This window comes from Ranitomeya imitator, chromosome 4 (genome assembly GCF_032444005.1).
Source record: "Ranitomeya imitator isolate aRanImi1 chromosome 4, aRanImi1.pri, whole genome shotgun sequence".
In the NCBI taxonomy this organism is placed as follows: Eukaryota; Metazoa; Chordata; class Amphibia; order Anura; family Dendrobatidae; genus Ranitomeya; species Ranitomeya imitator.
Window position 1 is genome coordinate 331348298 of NC_091285.1, and position 27825 is coordinate 331376122.

The following is a 27825-nucleotide window of genomic DNA, read 5'->3' on the forward strand; positions in this document are numbered from 1 at the left end:
ACTCCTGTGTGTGCCATCTCTCACTCAGTGGGCCATAGAAAGCCTATTAATTTTTTTGCTTGATTTGGGTTCTAAATTCTACCTGAAAAAAATCATTAAATCAATCAGTGGGAGATTAATATTGGGCTTTGGGCTTGTGTGCCAGTCCTAAGCGTGCCATCTCTCTCTCTCAGATAGTGGGCCATAGAAAGCCTATTTATTATTATTTTTTTTATTGGGTTTATAAATTTTCCCTGGAAAAAAAAAAAAATGGGAGATTAATATTGGCCTCTGGGCTTGTGTGCCACTCCTGACTCCTGTGTGCGTCATCTGTCACTCAGTGGGCCCTAGAAAGCCTATTTTTTGTTTTATTTGTTTTCTAAATTCTCCCTGAAACAATCATTTTATTTTCTTTGGTTTCTAAATTATTCCTGAAAAAATCATTTTTTTTGTATTTTTTTTTCTCTCAAGTCTCCCTGAAAAAAAAAAAAAAAATCTGTGGGAGATTCATATTGCCCCTTCTGCTTGTGTGCCAGTCTTGACTCCTGGGTGTGCCATCTCTCTCTCTCTCCCCAATTGTGGGCCATAGAAAGCCTATTAATTTTTTTGCTTGATTTGGGTTCCAAAATCTACCTGAAAAAAATCACTAAATCAATCAGTGGGAGATTAATATTGGCCTCTGGGCTTGTGTGCCACTCCTGACTCCTGTGTGCGTCATCTGTCACTCAGTGGGCCCTAGAAAGCCTATTTTTTGTTTTATTTGTTTTCTAAATTCTCCCTGAAACAATCATTTTATTTTCTTTGGTTTCTAAATTATTCCTGAAAAAAATCATTTTTTTGGTATTTTTTTTTCTCTCAAGTCTCCCTGAAAAAAAAAAGAAAAAAAAAATCTGTGGGAGATTCATATTGCCCCTTCTGCTTGTGTGCCAGTCTTGACTCCTGGGTGTGCCATCTCTCTCTCTCTCCCCAATTGTGGGCCATAGAAAGCCTATTATTTTTTTTAGCTTGATTTGGGTTCCAAAATCTACCTGAAAAAATCACTACATCAATCAGTGGGAGATAAATATTGGCCTCTGTGCTTGTGTGCCACTCCTGACTCCTGTGTGCGTCCTCTCTCACTCAGTGGGCCCTACAAAGCCTTTTTTTTTTTTTTTCCTAAATTCTCCCTGAAACAATCATTTCATTTTATTTGTTTTATAAATTCTTCTGTAAAAAAAAATTTTTTTTTAATTTTTTTTTTTCTGAAGTCTCCCTTTTAAAAAAAACAAACACAAATCAGTGGGAGATAAATATTTACATTTGCGCTTCAGTGACAGTCCTGCATGTGTGCCATCTCATTTGTTGCCAACAACAACAGAGTGTGTAACATTGTGGCTGATTTTCGTTGTGGTCTCACCCACCTGTAAAGGGGTAGCTAAATCATACTGAAGTTATAGCTCACCGTGTAAGTTGTGTGACAGCAACAAATACCGTTCGTTTGTTAACGTTTTTAAAACAATGAGGAAGTCTGGTGGAAGAGGTCGTGGCCGGGGGCGTTCATTGTCAGCTGGTAATGAGGGTAGTGGTAGTGGTGGAGCATCAGCTGGTCGTGGGAAAAAAAATATTGCACCTAAGTCTGGAGCTGTGGAGCCAGGTTCGTCGTCTGGCTACACAAGGCCTTGAACGCTCCCTTTTCTGGGAGTAGGAAAACCGCTTTTAAAGCCGGAGCAGCAAGAGCAAGTTTTGGCTTATCTTGCTGACTCAGCCTCTAGGTCTTTTGCCTCCTCTCGTGAAACTGGTAAATGTCAAAGCAGCGCGTCGTTAGTGGATGTTCACGGTCAGGGACAAGTCGCTTCCTTGTCCTCTTCAGCAAAAACAACAACAGAGAAGAATGCAGCAGGCGACACAACGGGTTACTCCATGGAGCTCTTTACACATACCGTCCCTGGCTTAGAAAGTGAAGCAGTTAACAGTCCATGCCCATTACAAGTTGAATCTGACATGGAGTGCACTGATGCACAGCCACAGCCAGACTACTATCCTGGTCCTTTGACTCAGACCACAACATTGCCATCGCAGGGTGCTGATCAAGAATCAGACCCTGATGAGACTATGTTGCCCCATCACGAACGCTATACCACCGACCGCCACGGTGACACAGACGAAGTTGCACACGAGCTACAAGAAGAGGTAATAGATGACCCAGTTCTTGACCCCGATTGGCAGCCATTGGGGGAACAGGGTGCAGGCGGCAGCAGTTCTGAAGCGGAGGAGGAGGGGCCGCAGCAGGCATCAACATCGCAACAGGTTCCATCTGCCGGGCCCGTATCTTGCCCAAAACGCGTGGCAAAGCTAAAACCTGTTGGAGGACAGCGTGGCCATCCGGTTAAAGCTCAGTCTGCAATGCCTGAAAAGGTATCCGATGCTAGAAAGAGTGCAGTCTGGCATTTTTTTAAACAACATCCAATTGATCAGCGCAAAGTCATCTGTCAAAAATGTTCAACTACCTTAAGCAGAGGACAGAATCTGAAAAGTCTCAATACAAGTTGCATGCATAGACATTTAACCACCATGCATTTGCAAGCCTGGACTAACTACCAAACGTCCCTTAAGGTTGTAGCACCCTCGGCCAATGAAGCTAGTCAGCAACGCAACATCCCTTCCGGCAGTGTAGGGCCACCATTTTCCGCACCACCTGCAGTATCTGTGCAGGTTTCTTTGCCAGGCCAAAGCCTTCAGGGTCAGGGAATCACCAGTTTCGTAGTAGGAAACACTGCATCTAGGGCACCGGTGGCAACAATACCATCTCCCACCGTCTCTCAGTCTGCCATGTCCACCGGCACCCCCGCTAGTTCCACGATCTGCAGCTCTCCAGTCCAGCTCACCCTACATGAGACTATGGTTAGAAAAAGGAAGTACTTAGCCTCGCATCCGCGTACACAGGGTTTGAACGCACACATAGCTAGACTAATCTCGTTAGAGATGATGCCCTACCGGTTAGTTGAAAGCGAAGCTTTCAAAGCCCTGATGGACTACGCTGTACCACGCTACGAGCTACCCAGTCGACACTTTTTTTCCAGAAAAGCCATCCCAGCCCTCCACCAGCATGTTAAAGAGCGCATCGTCCATGCACTCAGGCAATCTGTGAGCACAAAGGTGCACCTGACAACAGATGCATGGACCAGTAGGCATGGCCAGGGACGTTACGTGTCCATCACGGCACACTGGTTAAATGTGGTGGATGCAGGGTCCACAGGGGACAGCAAGTTTGGGACAGTTCTGCCTAGCCCACGGTCTAGGAAACAATTGGCTGTAGCCGTTCGCACCCCCTCCTCCTCCTCTTCGTCCTCCTGCAGAAGCGAGAGCTCGTCCACAGACCGCAGTCGCACAACCACTCCATCCGCAGCTGCCACTGTTGCACACCAGGTCTCCCATTATGGGGCAGCTACTGGCAAACGTCAGCAGGCTGTATTGGCTATGAAGTGTTTGGGCGACAACAGACACACCGCGGACGTTCTGTCCGAGTTCTTGCAGAAAGAAACGCAGTCGTGGCTGGGCACTGTAGATCTTGAGGCAGGCAAGGTAGTGAGTGATAACGGAAGGAATTTCATGGCTGCCATCTCCCTTTCCCAACTGAAACACATTCCTTGCTTGGCTCACACCTTAAACCTGGTGGTGCAGGGCTTCCTGAAAAGTTATCCGGGGTTATCCGACCTGCTCCTCAAAGTGCGTGGACTTTGCTCACATATCCGCCGTTCGCCCGTACACTCCAGCCGTATGCAGACCTATCAGCGTTCTTTGAACCTTCCGCAGCATCGCCTAATCATAGACGTTGCAACAAGGTGGAACTGCACATGCTTCAGAGACTGTGTGAACAGAGGCGGGCTGTTATGTTTTTGTGGGAGGATACACATACACGGGCAGGCAGTAGGATGGCAGACATGGAGTTGTCAGGTGTGCAGTGGTCGAAGATTCAAGACATGTGTCAAGTCCTTCAGTGTTTTGAGGAATGCACACGGCTGGTTAGTGCAGACAACGCCATAATAAGCATGAGCATCCCCCTAATGCGTCTGCTGATGCAAAGTTTGACGCACATAAAGGATCAGGCGTCTGCAGCTGAGGAAGAGGAAAGCCTTGATGACAGTCAGCCATTGTCTGGCCAGGGCAGTGTACAGGACGAGGTAGCGGGCGAAGAGGAGGACGAGGAGGATGATGGGGATGATTATATTTTTAATGAGGAAGCTTTTCCGGGGCCACTGGAAATTGGTGGCGCGGCAAGGCCGGGTTCTGGTTTTTTGAGGGACACAAGTGACGTGGATTTGCCTGAAACTGCCCCTCAACCAAGCACAACCGCAGATTTGAGAACTGGAACTTTGGCCCACATGGCGGATTATGCCTTACGTATCCTCAAAAGGGACACACGCATAACTAAAATGATGAATGATGACGATTACTGGTTGGCCTGCCTCCTTGATCCTCGCTATAAAGGCAAATTGCAAAATATAATGCCACATGAGAACTTGGAACTAATATTAGCAACCAAACAATCAACTCTTGTTGACCGTTTGCTTCTGGCATTCCCTGCACACAGCGCCCGTGATCGTTCTCACACGAGCTGCAGGGGCCAGCAGACCAGAGGAGTTAGAGGGGCAGAAATCAGAAGTGGCGTTGGCCAGAGGGGTTTTCTGACCAGGTTGTGGAGTGATTTTGCTATGACCGCAGACAGGACAGGTACTGCAGCATCAATTCAAAGTGACAGGAGACAACATTTGTCCAGTATGGTTACAAACTATTTTTCATCCCTTATCGATGTTCTCCCTCAACCGTCATTCCCATTTGATTACTGGGCATCAAAATTAGACACCTGGCCAGAATTGGCAGAATATGCATTGCAGGAGCTTGCTTGCCCGGCAGCTAGTGTCCTATCAGAAAGAGTATTCAGTGCTGCAGGTTCAATACTAACAGAAAAAAGGACTCATCTGGCTACCCAAAATGTAGATGATCTAACCTTCATTAAAATGAACCACAACTGGATTTCGAAATCTTTTGCCCCACCTTGCCCGGCTGACACCTAGCTTTCCTATGATAAGGTCTTGCCTGTGGACTATGCTGAATGCCTTTTCCAATCTCGTAATTTTCAGCACCTGATTGTCCAGCATACGACATGTTTACACCTCACTAAATGGCCAAACTCCCCACACGGGGCCGTGGTATCGACACTTGGCGACAGCACCCGTGAGAGTGCAGTTTGTCTGAAGAGGTGGGTGAGCCCGCTTTTGGTCGACGGCACTGCCACTGGGTCCCTCCTAGTACAATAAAGTGTCTCTGGTGGTGGTGGTGCGCACCCAACGTCAGACACACCGTTGTAATATGAGGGGCCCTGGGCCTGTACCGCCGGCCACAAGACAGTTTCCCCCCACCCCAGCTCAAACAGTGCTCTACCACTTGCAAAATTATCTCACAGCTCCACCAATGTTTAGTCTATGCGCTGACATCCTTCAATGCCTGCCACTGACAATACCATTGTATTGACATTTTTGTTATGTTAGGCCTTCGATGCCTGTCTGTGGTCACTCCTTCCACTAGGCCTCCACTGACCACACCACTGCTGCCCGTGTACCCCTGGAACCAATTTAAAATTGCCTACAGCCATGTGTTATAATTTTAGGCCTTTGATGCCTGTCTGCGGTGACTCCTTCCACTAGGCCTCCACTGACCACACCACTGCTGCCCGTGTACCCCTGGAACCAATTTAAAATTGCCTACAGCCATGTGTTATTATTTTAGGCCTTCGATGCCTGTCTGCGGTGACTCCTTCCACTAGGCCTCCACTGACCACACCACTGCTGCCCGTGTACCCCTGGAACCAATTTAAAATTGCCTACAGCCATGTGTTATTATTTTAGGCCTTCGATGCCTGTCTGCGGTGACTCCTTCCACTAGGCCTCCACTGACCACACCACTGCTGCCCATGTACCCCTGGAACCAATTTAAAATTGCCTACAGCCATGTGTTATTATTTTAGGCCTTCGATGCCTGTCTGCGGTCACTCCTTCCACTAGGCCTCCACTGACCACACCACTGCTGCCCGTGTACCCCTGTAACCAATTTAAAATTGCCTACAGCCAGCCCAATTTTTTTATTTTAGGCCTTCGATGCCTGTCTGCGGTCCATTCTTTCAACTACTACTACACTGACCAGGGCACTGCTGCCCGTGTACCCCTGGAACCAACATCAGAAAATATAAAAATAAGTATTTTGCTTACAAAAAAGAAAATACTGGAGAGATATCAAATGCAGACATTTTAACATTAAAAACAAACACACAACTAAAATCTGGTACAGTACTAAAAATGGCCACCAGCTACAATTACTTTCTCCTACAAGTAGTTAACTGAAAGGTTTTTTCAATTGAAAACACACATATGGCATCCACCGAGTGTTGTCCTGTCGCGTCTTCTTTATATTATTGCCGAGAAGATGCAAAACAATGAAAATAATAAAATCATTAATTACCAAAATAATAGAGAAAGTCAACACCACATTGCAAATAAACATTCATTCCAAATAAAGAAGCAGGGCGCGTCCGAGGGTGAGTATATACCTAATAAGAATATAATCACCCTCGGACGCGCAATGCTTATTTCCAACAGCCTTCCTTCCTAAGAATCAGCCCTTCCGTGGTGTAGAGAGACGTTGTGTTACACTCCAAGGTGTTCCCCAGGTTGCCTTTCCTGAGCTTCGATCTTCCGGCTCTCGTTTAGTAGTTGTTGGAAACTACGCTGCATTAGGCCTTCAAATTGGGTATGGGGTGTAGAGAGATGGTGTGTTCCACTCCAAGGTGTTCCCCAGGTTGCCTTTCCTGAGCTTCGATCTTCCAGCTCTCGTTTAGTAGTTGTTGGAAACTACGCTGCATTAGGCCTTCAAATTGGGTATGGGGTGTAGAGAGATGGTGTGTTCCACTCCAAGGTGTTCCCCAGGTTGCCTTTCCTGAGCTTCGATCTTCCGGCTCTCGTTTAGTAGTTCTTGGAAACTACACTGCATTAGGCCTTCAAATTGGGTATGGGGTGTAGAGAGAGGGTGTGTTACACTCCAAGGTGTTCCCCAGGTTGCCTTTCCTGAGCTTCGATCTTCCGGCTCTCGTTTAGTAGTTCTTGGAAACTACACTGCATTAGGCCTTCAAATTGGGTATGGGGTGTAGAGAGAGGGTGTGTTACACTCCAAGGTGTTCCCCAGGTTGCCTTTCCTGAGCTTCGATATTCCGGCTCTCGTTTAGTAGTTGTTGGAAACTACACTGCATTAGGCCTACAAATTTGGTATGGGGGAAACATTGGCGCATCTGCGGTCCCTCCTTCCTCTAGGCCTCCACTGACCTGTCTACTGCTGCCCGTGTTCCCCTGGAACCAATTTTAAATTGCCTACAGGCAGCCCAATTTATTATGTTAGGGCTTCGAAGCCTGTCTGCGGTCCCTCCTTCCACTAGGCCTCCACTGACCTGTCTACTGCTGCCCGTGTACCCCTTGAACCAACATCATAAAATAAAAAAAAAAGTATTTTGCTTATAAAAAAGAAAATACTGGTGAGATATCAAATGCAGACATTTTAACATTAAAAACAAACACACAACTAAAATCTGGTACAGTACTAAAAATGGCCACCAGCTACAATTACTTTCTCCTGCAAGTAGTTAACTGAAAGGTTTTTTCAATTGAAAACACACTTATGGCATCCACCGAGTGTTGTCCTGTCGCGTCTTCTTTATATTATTGCCGAGAAGATGCAAAACAATGAAAATAATAAAATCATTAATTACCAAAATAATAGAGAAAGTCAACACCACATTGCAAATAAACATTCATTCCAAATAAAGAAGCAGGGCGCGTCCGAGGGTGAGTATATACCTAATAAGAATATAATCACCCTCGGACGCGCAATGCTTATTTCCAACAGCCTTCCTTCCTAAGAATCAGCCCTTCCGTGGTGTAGAGAGACGTTGTGTTACACTCCAAGGTGTTCCCCAGGTTGCCTTTCCTGAGCTTCGATCTTCCGGCTCTCGTTTAGTAGTTCTTGGAAACTACACTGCATTAGGCCTTCAAATTGGGTATGGGGTGTAGAGAGAGGGTGTGTTCCACTCCAAGGTGTTCCCCAGGTTGCCTTTCCTGAGCTTCGATCTTCCGGCTCTCGTTTAGTAGTTGTTGGAAACTACGCTGCATTAGGCCTTCAAATTGGGTATGGGGTGTAGAGAGAGGGTGTGTTACACTCCAAGGTGTTCCCCAGGTTGCCTTTCCTGAGCTTCGATCTTCCGGCTCTCGTTTAGTAGTTCTTGGAAACTACACTGCATTAGGCCTACAAATTGGGTATGGGGTGGAGAGAGATGGTGTGTTACACTCCAAGGTGTTCCCCAGGTTTCCTTGCCATTGCTTCGGTCTTCCGACTCTCGTTTAGTAGTTGTAGAAAAGTACACTGCATTAGGCCTACAAAATGGGTATGGGGTGGAGAGAGATGGTGTGTTACACTCCAAGGTGTTCCCCAGGTTGCCTTTCCTGAGCTTCTATCTTCAGGCTCTCATTAAATTGTGGTTAAATGGAACAACTGCATTTGGCGTACTAGTTGGTTTGGGGCCTACTATCGGTGTCTGCCACTCCTTGCTGTTCTCCTGGTTTCCTGTCCTGAAATTCCGTTTTCAGGCGCTCGTTAAGTAGTTGTTAATGTTAGACTGCATTTGGCCTACTAGTTGGGTTGGGGCCTACTATCGGTGTCTGCCACTCCTTGCTGTTCTCCTCCACTGAACAAAGCTGTGCCGCCTGTTTACTATGGTTGCCAATTTTGAACTGCATTTCGACTACTTACTGATTTGGCCCTACTCTCTGTGTCAGCCTCTCATTCCAGTTGTCCTCCACTGCAATGCCCCCTGGTTATTCCTGTGTTACCAATTTTGAACTGCATTTAGCCCACTTTATTCTTTGGGCCTATATCTGTGTTTCCACTTCATCGTGCCCATTGCCCAGCCAGTGATAGATGAGTCTGCTGGTACATTGACCCATAACGCAACATTCCCCGTGCATGCTACACAACAACATTGTGACCCTGCTGAAAGTCAGGTTGCTCTTCCCGCATACCATACCACCTTACACGGGGACAAAGAGGAAGGTGCAGATGAAAGTGCAGGTTCCTTCATCAGGTGGGGGGAGGAATACTAGTTGGCGACGTCACTGGCACAGGGCCTCTCATAGTACGCAAAAGTGTTGCTGCCGGTGGGAGGCGCCCCCGCCGTGCAAACACACCGCTGTACTTTGAGGGGCCCTGTGCCAGTGCCAATGCCAACAAGTGGGCCCCCCCTGCTTGCTCAGGATCACAGCACTTGCAAAGTTGAAATACTTACCTCTCCCTGCTCCACTGCCGTGACGTGGTCCAGATTTCCTGGGCCCACTAATTACTTGAACCAGCCCTACCCCACACAACTTTAGCCAAATGACCCCCAATTTCAAATGCCTTCCAATTATTATAAGGTAAATTACGCTTGACAAGCTTCATTAAGAAGAATGGATGGTTTTTACATTAAAATGGGCACTCTAGGTGTTTTCCTGGCCCCCACTCACTGCCGACTATGCTGCCCCATTGACTTGCATTGGGTTTCGTGTTTCGGTCGATCCCGACTTTACGTCATAATCGGCCGATTTCACTCGACCCGACTTTTGAGATAGTCGGGTTTCGCGAAACCCGGCTCGACTCTAAAAAGGTCAAGGTCGCTCAACTCTAGCTCCGGACATTAGCTCCGGACATTAGCTCTGGACAAAGCCACGGAAGTTGGCACAAATTGCAGGAAGTAGTATTCTAGGCAATTAATCTCCGGACATTAGCTCCGGACATTAGCTCCGGACATTAGCTCCGGACATTAGCTCCGGACAAAGCCACGGAAGTTGGCACAAATTGCAGGAAGTAGTATTCTAGGCAATTATATATTAGATGGAAAACTATGTAATTAAGAACAGAGCTGTATTTAACAAGATAGTGCACTGTGCGATACATAATAAGTGAGTACACTATGTACTAAGGGACTGTGCTATACATAATAAGACTACATTTCATATATCAACATGAGTCATCAGTGTGCTGCCTGATTTTTCTCTTGGACAGCACACAGATCCTTAAAATCAGATTTAAAATGAAAATGCACTGAGTCTCGCAGATCTCATTCTTAGAGCCGTGATTTTCATGGGTGACAAAATTTTGGCACCATAGAGACAATTCACACAATTGTGAGAATGTGGCCTAAGGGAGATTATTTTAAAAACAATAGAATTACTCAGTCATACAGTCCAGATGCAGAATAAATATTTCTATCCAGTGACTTTCCACTGATTCGTTTTTTGTTGTTTATTCTGTCTAGTAAGACTTTCATGTCGACATCTTTCACCCATGACTTGTCTTGTAACGCTGATCACTGCATCCCTCAAAATAACAAAGTCATATATTGTATACATACTTTTGTCTCCTGAATTGAAAATACCCCGCATTGCTCCCCTGAATACAAATATGTAAATAAAAATAAATGGATCACTGTGACTCTTCCCCCAGATTCATTTTAAGTCTATGTGCATATGTTGCGTTTGTGTTGCAATTTTACTGCCAAAATTCGCTGCTGAAAATATGCAGTGTTTTACAGTACAAGCAAAATGAATGGATTTATGCATTTTCAGTAGATTAAAATCTGCATAACATCCATTATTGCAGCATATTTCAAGCATTCTAATGAGTGGGGAAAAATAAGCAACAGAAATGCATGAAAAAACCCATGGCAAAAGCATGTATCTTCTGCTGCAAATCCTGAATGTGTGCACTTAGCCTTGTCCTGTTCGGTGTCCTCTCCCCTCACACACAATCATTATAAGTCCCTGATAGCGTATGCTATCAAGTGCTTAGCAAAATTTGGACCTAGGCCCCCACTTGCATGCCGATTAGGTGAATGAGCCCCTGTATTGTTCTAGATCAGTGTTTCTCAACTCCAGTCCTCAAGACCCACCAACAGGCCATGTTTTTGGGATTTCCATAGGTGATGGAGTTAATGCTGGAGCAGATGATGAAATTATCACCTGTGCAATACTAAGAGATCCTGAATAATGGCTCACAGCACCTCACGAAGATTAAGGGCATAGTCCTGTATACTGTCCTGCACCCTTTGTTTGCACCCAAAGAATCTCATTTTTATCTCTGCTGCAGTGCGGGTGTCAAAGGTGTCCTTCAGCTTGGCCAAGGTTTGCTTGACAGTTCTTTTTTCAGTGTCCGGCCAGGACTTTACCTCCCTCTGGGCCGCACCAGTTAACTGGACAGTAATTATGCTGACTTTTTGACTCTCAGACAGGGGGTGCACTGCAAACAAACTACATAGTCTTTCTTTAAAATCACTCATTTCTAAGAAATTTCACTTTGAATCCCCTGAGTACTGGGTTGAACATTTTCCTGCCCCTAGTGAACCTCGGTCAGGCTCTGGGTATAGTTACTGTAGTAAGTGGCTGTTCCACAGGTGGGATGGATCGAGCTCCTGAGGGTGTCCAAGTCAGGGCCTCCTGCTTCCTCCCAGCCAAAGTCTCAGCGCGGGGCAGGGCTTCTCTTTGCACCCTCTCTTTGGCTATGCCCATGACAACACACTCCTTCTGCTTCTCGCACGATATGCGGCGTGATAATGGCGGTTACCTGTTGTGAATTCTGTGGTCGAGCTCCCTCCTGTGGTCATGAGTGGTACTTCGGCTGGTTCTGTCTATGAGCTTCCTCTGGTGGATGTGAGTGGGGCTGCAGCTTCTGAGTTTCCTTCCTCAGGTGACGAGGTTAAGTCGTTAGGTGCTGCTCTATTTAACTCCACCTAGTTCTTTGTTCCTTGCCTCCAGTCAATGTTCCAGTATTGGTCTTGCTCTCTCCTGGATCGTCTTGTGGCCTGTCTGCCCTGCATAAGCTAAGTTCTGCTTGTGTTACTTTTGTTTGCTATTTTTTCTGTCCAGCTTGCTTTTTTGGTTTGTCTTGCTTGCTGGAAGCTCTGGGACGCAGAGGGAGCACCTCCGTACCGTTAGTCGGTGCGGAGGGTCTTTTTGCGCCCTCTGCGTGGTTGTTTGTAGGTTTTTGTGCTGACCGCAAAGTTATCTTTCCTATCCTCGGTCTATTCAGTAGGTCGGGCCTCACTTTGCTAAAATCTATTTAATCTCTGCGTTTGTATTTTCATCTTTACTCACAGTCATTATATGTGGGGGGCTGCCTTTTCCTTTGGGGAATTTCTCTGAGGCAAGGTAGGCTTATTTTTCTATCTTCAGGGCTAGCTAGTTTCTCAGGCTGTGCCCGAGGCGCCTAGGTCTGGTCAGGAGCGCTCCACGGCTACCTCTAGTGTGGTGTGATAGGATTAGGGATTGCGGTCAGCAGAGTTCCCACGTCTCAGAGCTCGTCCTATGTTATTAGTAACTATCAGGTCACTTTGTGTGCTCTTAACCACCAGGTCCATTGTGTTTCTGAACCACCAGTTCATAACAGTACTGGAGGCCAAAAGTACTAATGCTTCTCAATAGAGGGAAAAGGGAAGTTCTGAGACCATTTTTTTTTCTCTGCACTGTGTTTTGTCTTTCTTTTCCCCTAGATATTTGGGTGGTTCAGGACACAGGTGTAGTGATGGACATTAAAGGTCTGTTTTTCTTGTGTGGATCATCTCGCTGCAAGAGTACAAAATATTCAAGACATTGTGGTTCAAAAATCTATGTTAGAACCTAGAATTCCTATTCCTGACTTATTTTCTGGAGATAGAGCTAAGTTTCTGAATTTCAAAAATAATTGTAAACTGTTTCTGGCTTTAAAACCCCGCTCCTCTGGTGACCCAGTTCAACAAGTTAAGATCATTATTTCTTTATTACGTGGCGACCCTCAAGACTGGGCATTTTCCCTTGCGCCAGGAGATCCTGCATTATGCGATATTGATGCGTTTTTTCTGGCGCTCGGATTGCTGTATGATGAATCTAATTCAGTGGATCAGGCAGAGAAAAATTTGCTGGCTCTGTGTCAGGGTCAGGATGAGGTAGATATATATTGTCAGAAGTTTAGGAAGTGGTCTGTGCTCACTCAATGGAATGAATGTGCGCTGACAGCAATTTTCAGAAAGGGTCTCTCTGAAGCCCTTAAGGATGTCATGGTGGGATTTCCTATGCCTGCTGGTCTGAATGAGTCTATGTCTTTGGCCATTCAGATCGATCGACGCTTACGTGAGCATAAAAATGTGCACCATTTGGCGGTATTATCTGAGCATAAACCTGAGCCTATGCAATGTGATAGGACTTTGACCAGAGCTGAACGGCAAGAACACAGACGTCGGAATGGGCTGTGTTTTTATTGTGGTGATTCCACTCATGCTATCTCCGATTGTCCTAAGCGCACTAAGCGGTTCGCTAGGTCTGCCACCATTGGTACGGTACAGTCGAAATTTCTTTTGTCCGTTACTTTGATCTGCTCTTTGTCATCCTATTCTGTCATGGCATTTGTGGATTCAGGCGCTGCCCTGAATTTGATGGACTTGGACTTTGCTAGGCGCTGTGGGTTTTTCTTGGAGCCCTTGCAGTATCCTATTCCATTGAGAGGAATTGATGCTACGCCTTTGGCCAAGAATAAGCCTCAGTACTGGACCCAACTGACCATGTGCATGGCTCCTGCGCATCAGGAGGATATTCGCTTTTTGGTGTTGCATAATCTGCATGATGTGGTCGTGTTGGGGTTGCCATGGCTACAAGTCCATAACCCAGTATTGGATTGGAAATCTATGTCTGTGTCCAGTTGTCTGGGGGTACATGGTGATGTTCCAGTTCTGTCTATTTCATCATCCACCCCTTCTGAGGTCCCAGAGTTCTTGTCGGATTACCGGGATGTATTTGATGAGCCCAAGTCCAGTGCCCTACCTCCGCATAGGGATTGCGATTGTGCTATCGATTTGATTCCTGGTAGTAAGTTTCCTAAAGGTCGACTGTTTAATTTGTCTGTGCCTGAGCACGCCGCTATGCGAAGTTACGTAAAGGAATCCTTGGAGAAGGGTCATATTCGCCCGTCGTCGTCGCCATTGGGACCAGGGTTCTTTTTTGTGGCCAAGAAGGATGGTTCGTTGAGACCTTGTATTGATTACCGCCTTCTAAATAAAATCACAGTCAAATTTCAGTACCTCTTGCCGCTGCTGTCTGATTTGTTTGCTCGGATTAAGGGGGCTAGTTGGTTCACCAAGATAGATCTTCGTGGTGCGTATATTCTTGTGCGTATTAAACAGGGCGATGAATGGAAAACAGCATTTAATACACCCGAGGGCCATTTTGAGTACCTGGTTATGCCATTCGGGCTTTCCAATGCTCTATCAGTATTTCAGTCCTTTATGCATGACATCTTCCGAGAGTAACTAGATAAATTCCTGATTATATACTTGGATGATATTTTGGTCTTCTCGGATGATTGGGATTCTCACGTGAAGCAGGTTAGAATGGTGTTCCAGGTCCTGCGTGCTAATTCTTTGTTTGTGAAGGGGTCAAAGTGTCTCTTTGGTGTTCAGAAGGTTTCATTTTTGGGTTTCATTTTTCCCCTTTTACTATCGAGATGGACCCTGTTAAAGTTCAGGCCATTTATGATTGGACTCAGCCGACATCTCTGAAGAGTCTGCAAAAGTTCCTGGGCTTTGCTAATTTTTATCGTCGCTTCATCAATAATTTTTCCAGTATTGCTAAACCGTTGACTGATTTAACCAAGAAGGGTACTGATGTGGTCAATTGGTCTTCTGCTGCTGTAGAAGCTTTTCAGGAGTTGAAGCATTGTTTTTCTTCCGCCCCTGTGTTGTGCCAGCCAGATGTTTCGCTTCCGTTCCAGGTCGAGGTTGATGCTTCTGAAATTGGAGCAGGGGCTGTTTTGTCGCAAAGAAGTTCTGATGGCTTGGTGATGAAACCATGTGCCTTCTTTTCCAGGAAGTTTTCGCCTGCTGAGCGTAATTATGATGTTGGCAATCGAGAGTTGTTGGCCATGAAGTGGGCATTCGAGGAGTGGCGTCATTGGCTTGAAGGAGCTAAGCATCGCGTGGTGGTCTTGACTGATCACAAGAACTTGACTTATCTCGAGTCTGCCAAACGGTTGAATCCTAGACAGGCTCGTTGGTCGCTGTTTTTCTCCCGTTTTGACTTTGTGATTTCGTACCTTCCGGGCTCTAAGAATGTGAAGGCGGATGCCCTGTCTAGGAGTTTTGTGCCCGACTCTCCGGGTTTGCCTGAGCCGCAGGGTATTCTCAAAGAGGGGGTAATTTTGTCTGCCATCTCCCCTGATTTGCGGCGGGTGCTGCAAAAATTTCAGGCTAATAGACCTGACCGTTGCCCAGCGGAGAAACTGTTTGTCCCTGATAAATGGACGAGTAGAGTTATCTCTGAGGTTCATTGTTCGGTGTTGGCTGGTCATCCTGGAATCTTTGGTACAAGAGATTTGGTGGCTAGATCCTTTTGGTGGCCGTCTCTGTCGCGGGATGTGCGTTCGTTTGTGCAGTCCTGTGGGATTTGTGCTCGGGCTAAGCCCTGCTGTTCTCGTGACAGTGGGTTGCTTTTGCCCTTGCCAGTCCCGAAGAGGCCTTGGACACATATCTCTATGGATTTTATTTCGGATCTCCCCGTCTCTCAAAAGATGTCGGTCATTTGGGTGGTTTGTGATCGCTTCTCTAAGATGGTCCATTTGGTGCCCTTGTCTAAATTGCCTTCCTCCTCTGATTTGGTGCCATTGTTTTTCCAGCATGTGGTTCGTTTACATGGCATTCCGGAGAACATCGTTTCTGACAGAGGTTCCCAGTTTGTTTCGAGGTTTTGGCGAGCCTTTTGTGCTAGGATGGGCATTGATTTATCTTTTTCCTCGGCTTTCCATCCTCAGACAAATGGCCAAACTGAACGAACCAATCAGACCTTGGAAACATATCTGAGATGTTTTGTTTCTGCTGATCAGGATGATTGGGTGTCCTTTTTGCCTTTGGCTGAGTTCGCCCTTAATAATCGGGCCAGCTCGGCTACTTTGGTTTCGCCGTTTTTCTGCAATTCTGGTTTCCATCCTCGTTTCTCTTCAGGGCAGGTTGAGTCTTCGGACTGTCCTGGTGTGGATACTGTGGTGGATAGGTTGCAGCAGATTTGGACTCATGTAGTGGACAATTTGACATTGTCCCAGGAGAAGGCTCAACGTTTCGCTAACCGTAGGCGCTGTGTGGGTCCCCGACTTCGTGTTGGGGATTTGGTTTGGTTGTCGTCTCGTTATATTCCTATGAAAGTTTCCTCTCCTAAGTTTAAGCCTCGTTTCATTGGTCCGTATTGGATTTCTGAGGTTCTTAATCCTGTGTCTTTTCGTTTGACCCTTCCAGCTTCTTTTTCTATCCATAATGTATTCCATAGGTCATTGTTGCGGAGATGCGTGGCGCCTGTGGTTCCATCCGTTGATCCTCCTGCCCCGGTTTTGGTTGAGGGGGAGTTGGAGTATATAGTGGAGAAGATTTTGGATTCTCGTATTTCGAGACGGAAGCTCCAGTACCTGGTTAAGTGGAAGGGTTATGGTCAGGAAGATAATTCCTGGGTCTTTGCCTCTGATGTTCATGCTGCCGATCTGGTTCGTGCCTTTCATTTGGCTCAAACTGGTCGGCCTGGGGGCTCTGGTGAGGGTTCGGTGACCCCTCCTCAAGGGGGGGGGGGGTACTGTTGTGAATTCTGTGGTCAAGCTCCCTCCTGTGGTCATGAGTGGTACTTCGGCTGGTTCTGTCTATGAGCTTCCTCTGGTGGATGTGAGTGGGGCTGCGGCTTCTGAGTTTCCTTCCTCAGGTGACGAGGTTAAGTCATTAGGTGCTGCTCTATTTAACTCCAACTAGTTCTTTGTTCCTTGCCTCCAGTCAATGTTCCAGTATTGGTCTTGCTCTCTCCTGGATCGTCTTGTGGCCTTTCTGCCCTGCATAAGCTAAGTTCTGCTTGTGTTACTTTTGTTTGCTATTTTTTCTGTCCAGCTTGCTTTTTTGGTTTGTCTTGCTTGCTGGAAGCTCTGGGACGCAGAGGGAGCACCTCTGTACCGTTAGTCGGTGCGGAGGGTCTTTTTGCGCCCTCTGCGTGGTTGTTTGTAGGTTTTTGTGCTGACCGCAAAGTTATCTTTCCTATCCTCGGTCTATTCAGTAGGTCGGGCCTCACTTTGCTAAAATCTATTTAATCTCTGTGTTTGTATTTTCATCTTAACTCACAGTCATTATATGTGGGGGGCTGCCTTTTCCTTTGGGGAATTTCTCTGAGGCAAGGTAGGCTTATTTTTCTATCTTCAGGGCTAGCTAGTTTCTCAGGCTGTGCCCGAGGCGCCTAGGTCTGGTCAGGAGCGCTCCACGGCTACCTCTAGTGTGGTGTGATAGGATTAGGGATTGCGGTCAGCAGAGTTCCCACGTCTCAGAGCTCGTCCTATGTTATTAGTAACTATCAGGTCACTTTGTGTGCTCTTAACCACCAAGTCCATTGTGTTTCTGAACCACCAGTTCATAACAGTTACCACACAGTTCAATAAAGTTTATGGCTCACAGAACCCGGTGGTAACAGGCTACGATATCCTGTTCGTGACGTCAAAATGGAGCACCCACTAGGGCCGTGGGGTACTTGGACTGGATCCGAGGTTTCTTTGGGGGAAATGTCATGGCAGCAGTGACCGGGTTCGTGGCCCTGGGAATCCAATAAAATTGAAATAAAGGGGAATAAAGTTTATGGGGGATTAGTTCGTGACGCCACCTGTGGTGTTCGGCAATGGATGGCGGATGCTGCTTAATTAAGGGGACTGCTGGGGCCGATTGTGATGCAGCTGGGATGGTTCTGCTCCCCACAGGTAGAGCAGGGCCCCAGGGCTACCGGTACTGTTGTAAGGGATCATGGATTGACATTGGGTTGCAGGACTGAGGGTGCAAGAAATGACTTGAGGACACAAGGGCTGTAGTTTTCATTACCTTTACTTGATAGCAGAAGGTGCAGTCTGGGGCACAGGTAACAGATGGTATGGAGATCTGGGCAGCCTGGAAGCAATTTATGATCCACCTAGCTAGGTGGGTTCAGAGGCCTTCCTACTGTGCTGTCCTGTTAGTTCCTTGCTGCTTTAAGCTCTGCTCAAGTCCCTCTCACTGTCTGGCAGTTAAACTAAACTTTACCAGCATGGCAGGGCGCTTGAGCCTATTACAGGTGTCGTTCCTTCGTGGCGGCTCTGGTATGCTGCTGTGACACTGGGTGTTAGATGGGCCTTGGTTACAGCTCCACTCCCCAGGTTCTCCTCGACTTCCCTCCTCTCCTCTCTCAGACTCAGACTCCGACTCCGACTAACTAACTCCGCCTCCAGGCCAGAACTTATAGGGAAGCTCCCCTGAAACTGGGTGTTAGAGCTCCCCCTTCTGGTCTGGAGTAAGGAAAAGTGTTGGATGCTGGTGTTACCTGGTAAGGGGACCCCTCCTTGCTTCCAGGCATCGCATCACCCTCTGTGAGGGAGGCAATGCCACTGTGGCAACCGGACTCCTGGGGTGCCACATTCCCCCCTAGTGAAATTCAGTACTCCTGGACTGAGGAAACATAACAAGAAAAGTAAATAACAACAATAAATGAAAATCTACAAAGTATTTAAAAAAAAATTGAAAATTACAAAAAAGAAAAACAATAACACAGTTACTCTGTAGGACAGAGAAGTGACAGTTTGGATCCCATACATGACAGGAACATTCTTGATGCACAGAAAAGTGGAGAAGAGAAAAAAATGAGCTCAGCCTCAGCAAATACGGAGCTGGCAGCCAAGGAAGGTTTAGTTGTGGGCATTCTGAGACAGCGAAGGTAAAGTTTGAGGTAGAGGAGGATGAAGTTGCTAACGCAGCTGTGGCACAGGCACCACCTCGGAAGGGATGGTTAGCATTGCAAAAAATGTGGAAAACCTTACTCGGCATGTCGCAAAATCCAGCACCACCATCTGATACCCTATTAGCAGTAGGCACCGTTTTGGTTATGGCTGGGGATTAATAAGTTAGACAGTAAAATAGGTATAGGTGAACAATTGAAAACATCTGTGCTAAGCTAGACAGACATAATTGAGAAAACAGAACCCAAACACCCAGAGAAAAGGAGTGTCTTCTGTGGCTCATCAGAAAGAGAAGCTGACCACGAAACACAAACTAAAGGAATCAAATCCATGAGCATGACAGTTTGATCAACATGGTGGAAAAGTTTGTGGCCACACGTCTCCACATACTGAGTGATGGGTCTGGCCCATTTAACTTCCGGATCTCCAAATTGGACACATTGCCTGAGCTTGCCCTTCATGCACTGGAGGTACTGGCTTGCCTTGTGGAATGTATACTGTCAGATTGTGTGTTTAGCATGGCAGGAGGTGTAACCACAGGCAGGTACATACACCTGTTCACAGCCAATGTGGGCAGGCTCACATTCATTAAAATGAACCAGGCGTGGAACCCAAAGGACTTGTCAGTACCTTTTGCTGAATATAGAAGTATACCAGCCTCACCCAAACATTGTTAGACTTCACTGCAGTTTGTTTATTCTATTTTCTATCAACAATGTTTTGGAACCTACTCAAATTAAAAAAAAAAACTTGTGTTTTGCAGAATAACCCCACACAAGCTGCTTTGCAGAGTCCGCCCACAGAGGATTTTTTCAGAGTACTCTCACAGATACGCTTGCACGAACAGGGGTTTTTGGCACAGTATTTCCACAGACACAGTTGCAGATTAGAAAAATGTGTTTTTACGCACAGTACTCCCACAGATATGTATGCAAAGTATAACTCTTTTTTTAGGACCACAACTCGTACAGGCACAGTGGCAGAGTATAGTTAATTTTTAAGCACACTACTTGTAAGGAAACGGCTGCAATGTACACAGAAGCTTTTTAGCACAATACTCCCTGAGGCTTTTTGGAACAGTACAAACAGACTTTTTGCACAATACTCCCAGAGGATTTTTGGTACAGAGCAAGCAGAGGCTCTTTGGTATAGTATTTCCAGAGGCTTTTTGGTACAGTACAGAGACTTTTTGGCACAGTACTCCGTTATTTTTTAGTACAGTACAAACAGAGGCTTTTTGGCACAGTACTCCAAGATGTTTTTTGGTACAGGACAAAAAGGCATTTTGGCACAGTACTCCCAGAGCTTTTTTGGCACAATAGACACAGAGGCTTTTTGGCACTGTACACACCAAGATTTTTGGTACCGTACAACTAGAGGCTTTTTGGCAAAGTAAACGCAGAGGCTTTTTGGCGCTGTACTTCCAGAGGCTTTGTGGTACAGTACAAACACAGGCTTTTCGATACAGTGCACAGAGAGGATTTACGCTACAGTAAAAACAGAGGCTTTTTCACATAGTACACCCTGAGTCTTTTTGGTTCAGTACAAACAGATTTTTGGTACAGTACAAAAAAGATGCTTTTTGGCACAGTACAAAAGGAGGCTTTTTGGTACAGTACAAAAAGAGGCTTTTGGTACAGTACAAATAGTGGCTTTTTTTGCACAATACTCCTTGAGACTTTTTCATACAATACAAACAAAAGCTTTTTGGTACAGCACACACATAGGCTTTTTGGCACAGCAAAAACAGCAGTTTTTTGCCACAGTACAAACAGGCTTTTTTGGCCAACAAATGGAAAAGAAATGGCTGCATACTAGAATTAGAAAAGTCTACAAATTCTAAATGTGCTTGTGAGCAAAAAGGTAGATTTAAAATGTAACTTTTAATAAACATATTTACATTACCCTAAGGAGACAACAAAACAGTAAAACACATACTGTATATACGTATAAACAATGATTAAATAAATAAATGTGTCAAATTATTCCTGTTTTCTTATGTATTGATACCAATGATCACAAGTATACATAAATCTATAGAAGAGTGTGAACAGGACTCTAGAAACCCAGATATACGTAAATTGACAGAGGTAAGTACTAAAATAAGTTGTGTCCCCAATTAGGGTGAGTTACATTTTAAATCTACATTTTACTCATATGAATAGATGTGCTTTCATCTGCGGGTTCGGTCTTTGGCAAATCATTACTTCTGGAAGAAGTAACACATTAAACCCTCCTCTTTTTGCTCTTGCAGTGCTTCTAAACTACCATTTGTGTGCTGCAATAGTATGACCACATAATAAGTTTGCATTTCCTGGAGTCCATAGAGAGCACAACTTTCCCTCCCATTAATTTTATTTATAGTTTTCAATGCTGCATAATTTATGCCTCACTTTGATCCTGTCCTAGCTTCTATAATGTAAAGGATTACCTAATTAATTGTTAATAATCAATATGTACGTTATGTTATTTTTTCTCAGTTGAAGTCCTATGAACTACAGAAAATTAAAATTTCAGGTAATAAACTTTCATTTTTTCTTACCCCTCAATCTTTTTTTTTTTTTATGTCTCAGACCTTTTTTGCCTTCCATTGAACACAACTTCTAGATCCCTATATACATTGTAAGTTGAAAGTTAAATAGAGTTTAGAAACTTCTCATCGACTTTGCTTAAAAAAATAATCTGTTATCGCCGTTTGTTTGAACATGGTTAACCCTGCTGTTCTGTTGGTCAAAAATGACCGACTTTGAACTTCAATATTCTTTAAAATATTCAAGATGCGGCTCTGAAACCCGTGGCCGACCGACCCATCCTCATTTAAGTCAATCAACCACAAGTTTCAGAACCGCATCTTGAACACCCCAAAAAATACCAAAGTTCAAAATAGGTCTCCCCAGACCGAACAGAACAGCAGGGTTAAGAGACTGTGATATGTCTGTAAGATGTAACAAGGGAGGGTTTTTATAAAAGTGAAAGATAGGAAGAAGAAGCGTGGCCATCTTGGACAGAGTCAGCAGGAATGAGGAGTGTATGAGGCTGTGCTATAGAGGGATATGGTGACATCCCCGTGTGACAGCACCCAGCTGACTAAAGAGTAGCAGCAGATTGAAGCTGAACTGAGCCGGTATCCAAACCTTTCAGGATGCAAGGGAATTCTTGCTGTAATAGCTGTTAAAGACTAGAAGGGACTCGAGGCCTGTGAAGTGAAGGTGCCGCATCCTGTGGAAGCGTTATAGCACAAGCTTCCTCGGTATTGCTCACAGCTGGGAGAGCTCTGCATCCACCTGTGTTTCCTGATTGTGTCGTTCGGAGAGATCCGGCTGTAAGAAACACTAAAAGCCCACTGTGTTGCCACAGTAAGTAAATGTGCACGCATCACAATATATTTTCCCCATAATCCTGTAGAATGTAAGCCCGCAAGGGCAGGGTCCTTGTCATTGTTAGTTTTGTTTACTGTAAGTGATATTTGTATTTTGATGTAACCCCTTCTCATATACAGCACGATGGAATTAATGGTGCTATATAAATAAATAATAATAATATTTTGGTGCCAAGAGACACACGGCTGGAACAAAGTTTTTAGTTAGTTAGGTATAGTGACTCTATGGACCACGTTTTCCTTCTGGAATCAAAGGCCAGAAATCCTAGATTTGTCACTACATTTTCATGCTGTTCAGTAACTAAGGATTTTATGCTACATTTAGGTGCGGACACGGCACGCAGTGTTCTCCAGGAAGGACTTGCGTTTTCCTCTCTGTTCTCTGGAAGAGGGGTTTCTCTGTGGGTCAATATAAGGCAGAGCAGTGATTCAGCTCCAACAGACTTTGTCCACGGCACCTTCTCTGATATGTATATACTGTATATATTTGGCTAATTTTGTTATATTCTCCATATAGCCGAGTACGGACTTTTCCTCTAGTTCTTGAGTTTATACGGGAACAGGAGAGGAACATTTAGTTGAGGAATTGGAATAGAAATATATATACACATTCTTAAGATTGTGAGCCACTGTGCTAAACCGCAGGTGAGCCTGTGCTTTGTACTCACTTAATTAAACCAGTATTCTCTCAGGGTGTAATAAGGTAATGGCGGCTGGTTCATACGGGAACGCCAACAGGTAAATTCACATAGAGAAAATAGCAGAAACAGTTCTCTTGGGTACTGAGCTGTCCAGCATAGTGGCTATAGCCTTCCGGCAAAATGTTTGTTTGATGTTTTTTTTTTCTTTGTGCGTTTATCCAAAACCGAGCAGGAATATCTTTGTTCCTAAGTATAATAGTTACTGACAGTGGGCTGTGTGAAAATTAGTTCTTTTTTCGTCTGTGACTCCACTGTATCTTGAACAACACCCTCGGTACATGATTTACATTGTGATCTATGTGAATTATCAATTATTGACAATATTTGGTCTTACCAAACAAGGCACAGAACATTCCACCAAGAATTGGGTCTGGAATAGAAGCAAACAAAGCAGTAAACTTTCCGATTGTTCCTAGAATAAACATGATCCCGGCACCATACTGCACAACTCTTCGACTGCCAACCTAAAAGAAATATAATAAAGAAAAAAAACAGGTTATTTCTAAACTTTTATATTATCTTTAAAAGGCACAATATAAATAATTATTAAACAATGCTATATTTTCGGAAAAAATAAACCTTATTAATCCAACCCCAAACAGTAAAAAGAGGTACACTATATATCAGTGGTGGTGAACCTATGGCACGCGTGCCAGAGAGGGCACGCAGAGCCCTCCCGGTGGGCATGTGCACTATCTCCTCAAAACTAGCGCTGCCACCACTCTCCTCAGCCCGCTTGTAATCTCCCTCATCACTAGCGCCGGCGCCACGGCCACTCTCCTCTCTCCCATCAGGTTGCGTGCTGTTCCACCAGTCTGTGCATGGGCTGAGGATGTGCATCTTGCAAGGGCTGAGGAGAGTGGCAGCAGCGCTATTGCCAAGATGGCATGCGTGCCTACAGGTAGGGCTGATATATGAAGAGACCAGATCAGTGTTGGAATGGGCAGAGGTGAGTAGTTTTTTTTTAATGTGAGGCCATTATACAGTATGGAGCAGTATATGTGGCCATTATACTGTATGCAGCATCATATGGGACCATTATACAGTATGCAGCATCATGTGGGGCCATTATACTGCATGTAGCATCATGTTGGGCCATTATACTGTATGCAGCATCAAGTGGGACTATTATACAGTATGCAGCATCATGTGGGGCCATTATACAGTATGCAGAATCATGTTGGGCCATTATAATATATGCAGCATCATGTGGGACCATTATACAGTATGCAGCATCATGTGGGACCATTATAATGTATGCAGAATCATGTTGGGCCATTATAATGTATGCAGCATCATGTGGGACCATTATACAGTATGCAGCATCATGTGGGGGACCATTATACTGTATGCAGCATCATGTGTGGCCATTATACAGTATTCTGCATAATGCTGTACAGTGTTAAAAGGGAGGTGTAGGGTTAGAAATAGTATATACTGAAATAAAACTTCTATGGATGCTTTGCTTAATATTAGATTCATGTAACTTTAAAGTTTTCTGATTCTCTGTTATAAGACTTAATTCTGTTTATCATTCTTAACCAAGATACGCCAATGTCCAGGTGGATTTTAAAAAAGGCTTTGTGATTCCCCTAGTCTTATCAAGAGTAAATGCACCTGCACGTAGGGAAATCGATTCCCCAAAAACCAAAGATCAGTAGAATAGGTGCATAGACAGATGTCAGCCTGACCTAGAGCAGGCCATTAGGGTGATAACAGTACAGAATAATAAACAATAATCAATCAAAAGTGACTTGGGATAATTGTTATGTTGAAAAAACCCATGATGTAATGTGCTAAGACCGCCTGATTTCTCCTATAAAAGGAGGTATTCTGCGAAGCATTAAATCAGGGAAGAATCATTTGATACATGACCCACTGTATCTTGCGTGTTCTTTCCTCCGTGCACGCATCATCTCTTTCAGAGAACCAATTTGGCCACAGACAATTAAGAGGAGTCACACCCTAGTGTGACAGAATTCACAACCCCAATCGTTTATACAGGACAATTGGTTATCCATTATAGATAGCATATTCCTTCAGGGTGGGGTGGTTTAAAGATCAAGAGGAATAAAGCGATTACATTTTATATATTTAATCCAAAAATTAGGCAGTGTGTATAAAAATACACAAACATGTTACAAAATGGGAACAAAACAATACGGTATATAAAATTACATTAAATAAAAAGAATAAACAGGAGAAATGTACTAAACTATCTCCCAGGACTGACAATGAGTATATATTGGTATTATTTGCTTTTATTAACACAGGTCATACCCACATACCTCCCCTTCGGGGACTTATAACCAGGCTAGTGATTGGATGTGGCCTGGTTTTTAGAAAATTATGGGATCCCCAAATTTTACAATATCTTTGCCCCTGGGAGTCTCAGGCAGAATGCGTTACATTCGTTACTTCGTTACGACGCCGAAAATAAGTCACTCATATCTATCATATCAATGTTGTTCATAAAAAACATATTCAAACTGGATCCTGAACTAAAGCAGTCTACTTGTCTTTCTCTTCACAGGGAATGCCAAGGGTGATAAGTTATTTCCACCGGCCACAAATCTGTAGTCTCCCCAAATTCCTCTGTCAGCCATTCCTGGACTGCGATCCATTAGATAGTCCACTTAAATTACCTGTTCACTTAAGGGGGATCCCCTCTTCATAAGGGCCATGCAGAGGTTAATTGAGTGCTAGCTTTACTTCAATATTATTATGATAGCTATGAAATGGCTTTATAACATTTGCCATTACATCTATGACAGTGAAGGACATAGGAAAGATTTTAATTTACAAAAGTTGGAGGCACTTATAATTTTGGCTTTATAAACTGCACCAAATCAACTCACATAACGGTTCTTATTTTTCTTTTATTTGGTACCATTAATTTAAACAAATCTAGATTTTATATGAACTTTACTTTTTACTTTATTTTTTTTTTACTCCATTTACCAAAAATTATCTAGGTAGTGTGTAATGTCTTTTTCCATGTTTTTTCTTCATTGTTTTACGGAAATTTTAATCTTTAATTATTTTTCTCCAATTTTATGATTTTACATGAAGTAATGTTGTGCACTTGTTGGAGGGTGGTGCTGTTATGAACAGTAAGGAACACGCAGTTAATTTAAGAGACTGCACCCCCTTGTCTGGCGTGATGGAATGTTCTGCTTCTCCCCTGCAATAAACTGTATGAATGGACTGGACTGTGCAGATGGCAGGAGTGGAGCCTGAACTGTGTGTGTGAGCTGAGGCTGCTGCAGAGAGAACTTTGTGCTGTTTTCTGCAAGAGAGGACCCCCAGCCTGTAAGGGAGTGGACTTGTGAGATTTGACAGACTTTTCCGGCTGCAGCGAGGGTGGCTGTCCTGTGTTAGTTCGAGGAGCCACGAAGATATAGAGAAAGGGATTTACAGTTTCCAGGAGCACCTCCAGGACCCAGAAGCAAGGAGAAGACCACATTTCACGGAGCTGTCAGAGAGCCGTGCGCACAACCATACTAGACTGCTGGGGGCCCCCGGGACTGGATCTGAGTCCCCAACATCACCGTGAGTTTGTTCCTGTTTTGTGCACATGTCAGGGCCTAATGTAGGCTTCAATAGTCAGAACACGGCAGCCTTGAGGCCTGCTTAGTAAAGGTCAGGGAGGTTATACGTAGATTAGCATTATTCTTTGTTTATTGTTTGCATTTACTTGTGTGGCATATATTGAGTCTGTAACAGTTGGAGCACTGTGCTATTTTACTGACAAGCGAAAGAATATAACAATTGTAAATTATCTTTTGCCATTTCATACCCCTGTTTGCATCTTCCTCATCCACTTCATTCCTTGCCTACCAATAAATCTACCCTTTGTTGTATGCACCTCATCGTGTGTACAGTAGTCTTCCTGCACCGTGGTGGTCCCCCAGCCATCGCTTCACACTGAAAGGTGCACAGTCTGTTGATAGGGCAGACCTACTGTGAGTATGCTTTAATAATAGTAATCCTGGACAGACAGCCCTAGGTTTTTCTGATAGTCCCAGGGTGTCTTTGTATGAGAATATCTATGACATACAGTAATCAAAGGAGTATGCCATACTTAAAAAAATAGTGTATTATGTAACTTACGGTAGTAAATCTAGTGAAATACTGTAGGATATGATATTATTTATAATCACACTTTTTATATTAGGTGTCCACAATTGTCAATGCAAGGCAAGGTTTGATGTGCAAATAGCATTGTAGCTTTATATTATAGTACCCAGTATTTTACCTTTGTAATACCCAAAACGCCTATATTTGGACTTGAAGAGGTAGAACCGTTTCCAGTTCCAAGCAATCCAGCAAAAACACAGCAAATTCCTTCAATAAATATTCCTCTGAAAAAAAGTAAAATTATTTATTAGACTATCAACACATGTCTTGTGATGCCTACTTCTAAACGTTTTTTTATTTTCAGATTAATTACACATGCTATACTATTGCATAAAAACACAGTTCAGTTAGGTCTTGCAAATCCTCAACTTTAAATACATAGCCTTACAAAAATGGGGTCCAACAAGGAACTGATTCTCGTACTTTCTGACATGTCATTTGGCATAATTTCTTATGTGCAGTATTTTTTAGGTTAGTGAATGAACAAAAGAAAAATCAGCATTTGATATGACCAGCCTTTGCATTCAAAACATCATCAATTCTTTTAGGTACACTTGTACACAATTTTTGAAGAAACTCAGCAGGTAGGTTGTTCAAAACATCTTAGAGAACTAACCACAGATCTTCTGTGGATGTCGAATTCTGCAAATCCTTCAGTCTCTTCATATAATCCCAGACAGATTTGATGTTGAGATCCAGGGTCTGTGGTGGTCACATTATCACATCCTGGGCTTATTGTTATTCTTTATCATGAAGATAGTTCTTAATGACATTGGCCGT

The 27825-nt window shown here is 44.3% G+C and overlaps 1 protein-coding gene across 1 annotated transcript in view; it reads right to left on the reverse strand.

Moving 5' to 3' along the window:
* SLC23A1 (solute carrier family 23 member 1) overlaps window positions 1–27825 on the reverse strand; it is a 334606-nt gene that overhangs the window by 81197 nt on the left and 225584 nt on the right. The window contains exons 11-12 of the mRNA XM_069764941.1: window positions 27164–27269; window positions 23240–23369 (exon numbers count right to left, since the gene is read on the reverse strand). Of these exons, the coding sequence (XP_069621042.1) occupies window positions 23240–23369; window positions 27164–27269 (236 nt within the window). The remainder of the gene's footprint in view (window positions 1–23239; window positions 23370–27163; window positions 27270–27825) is intronic.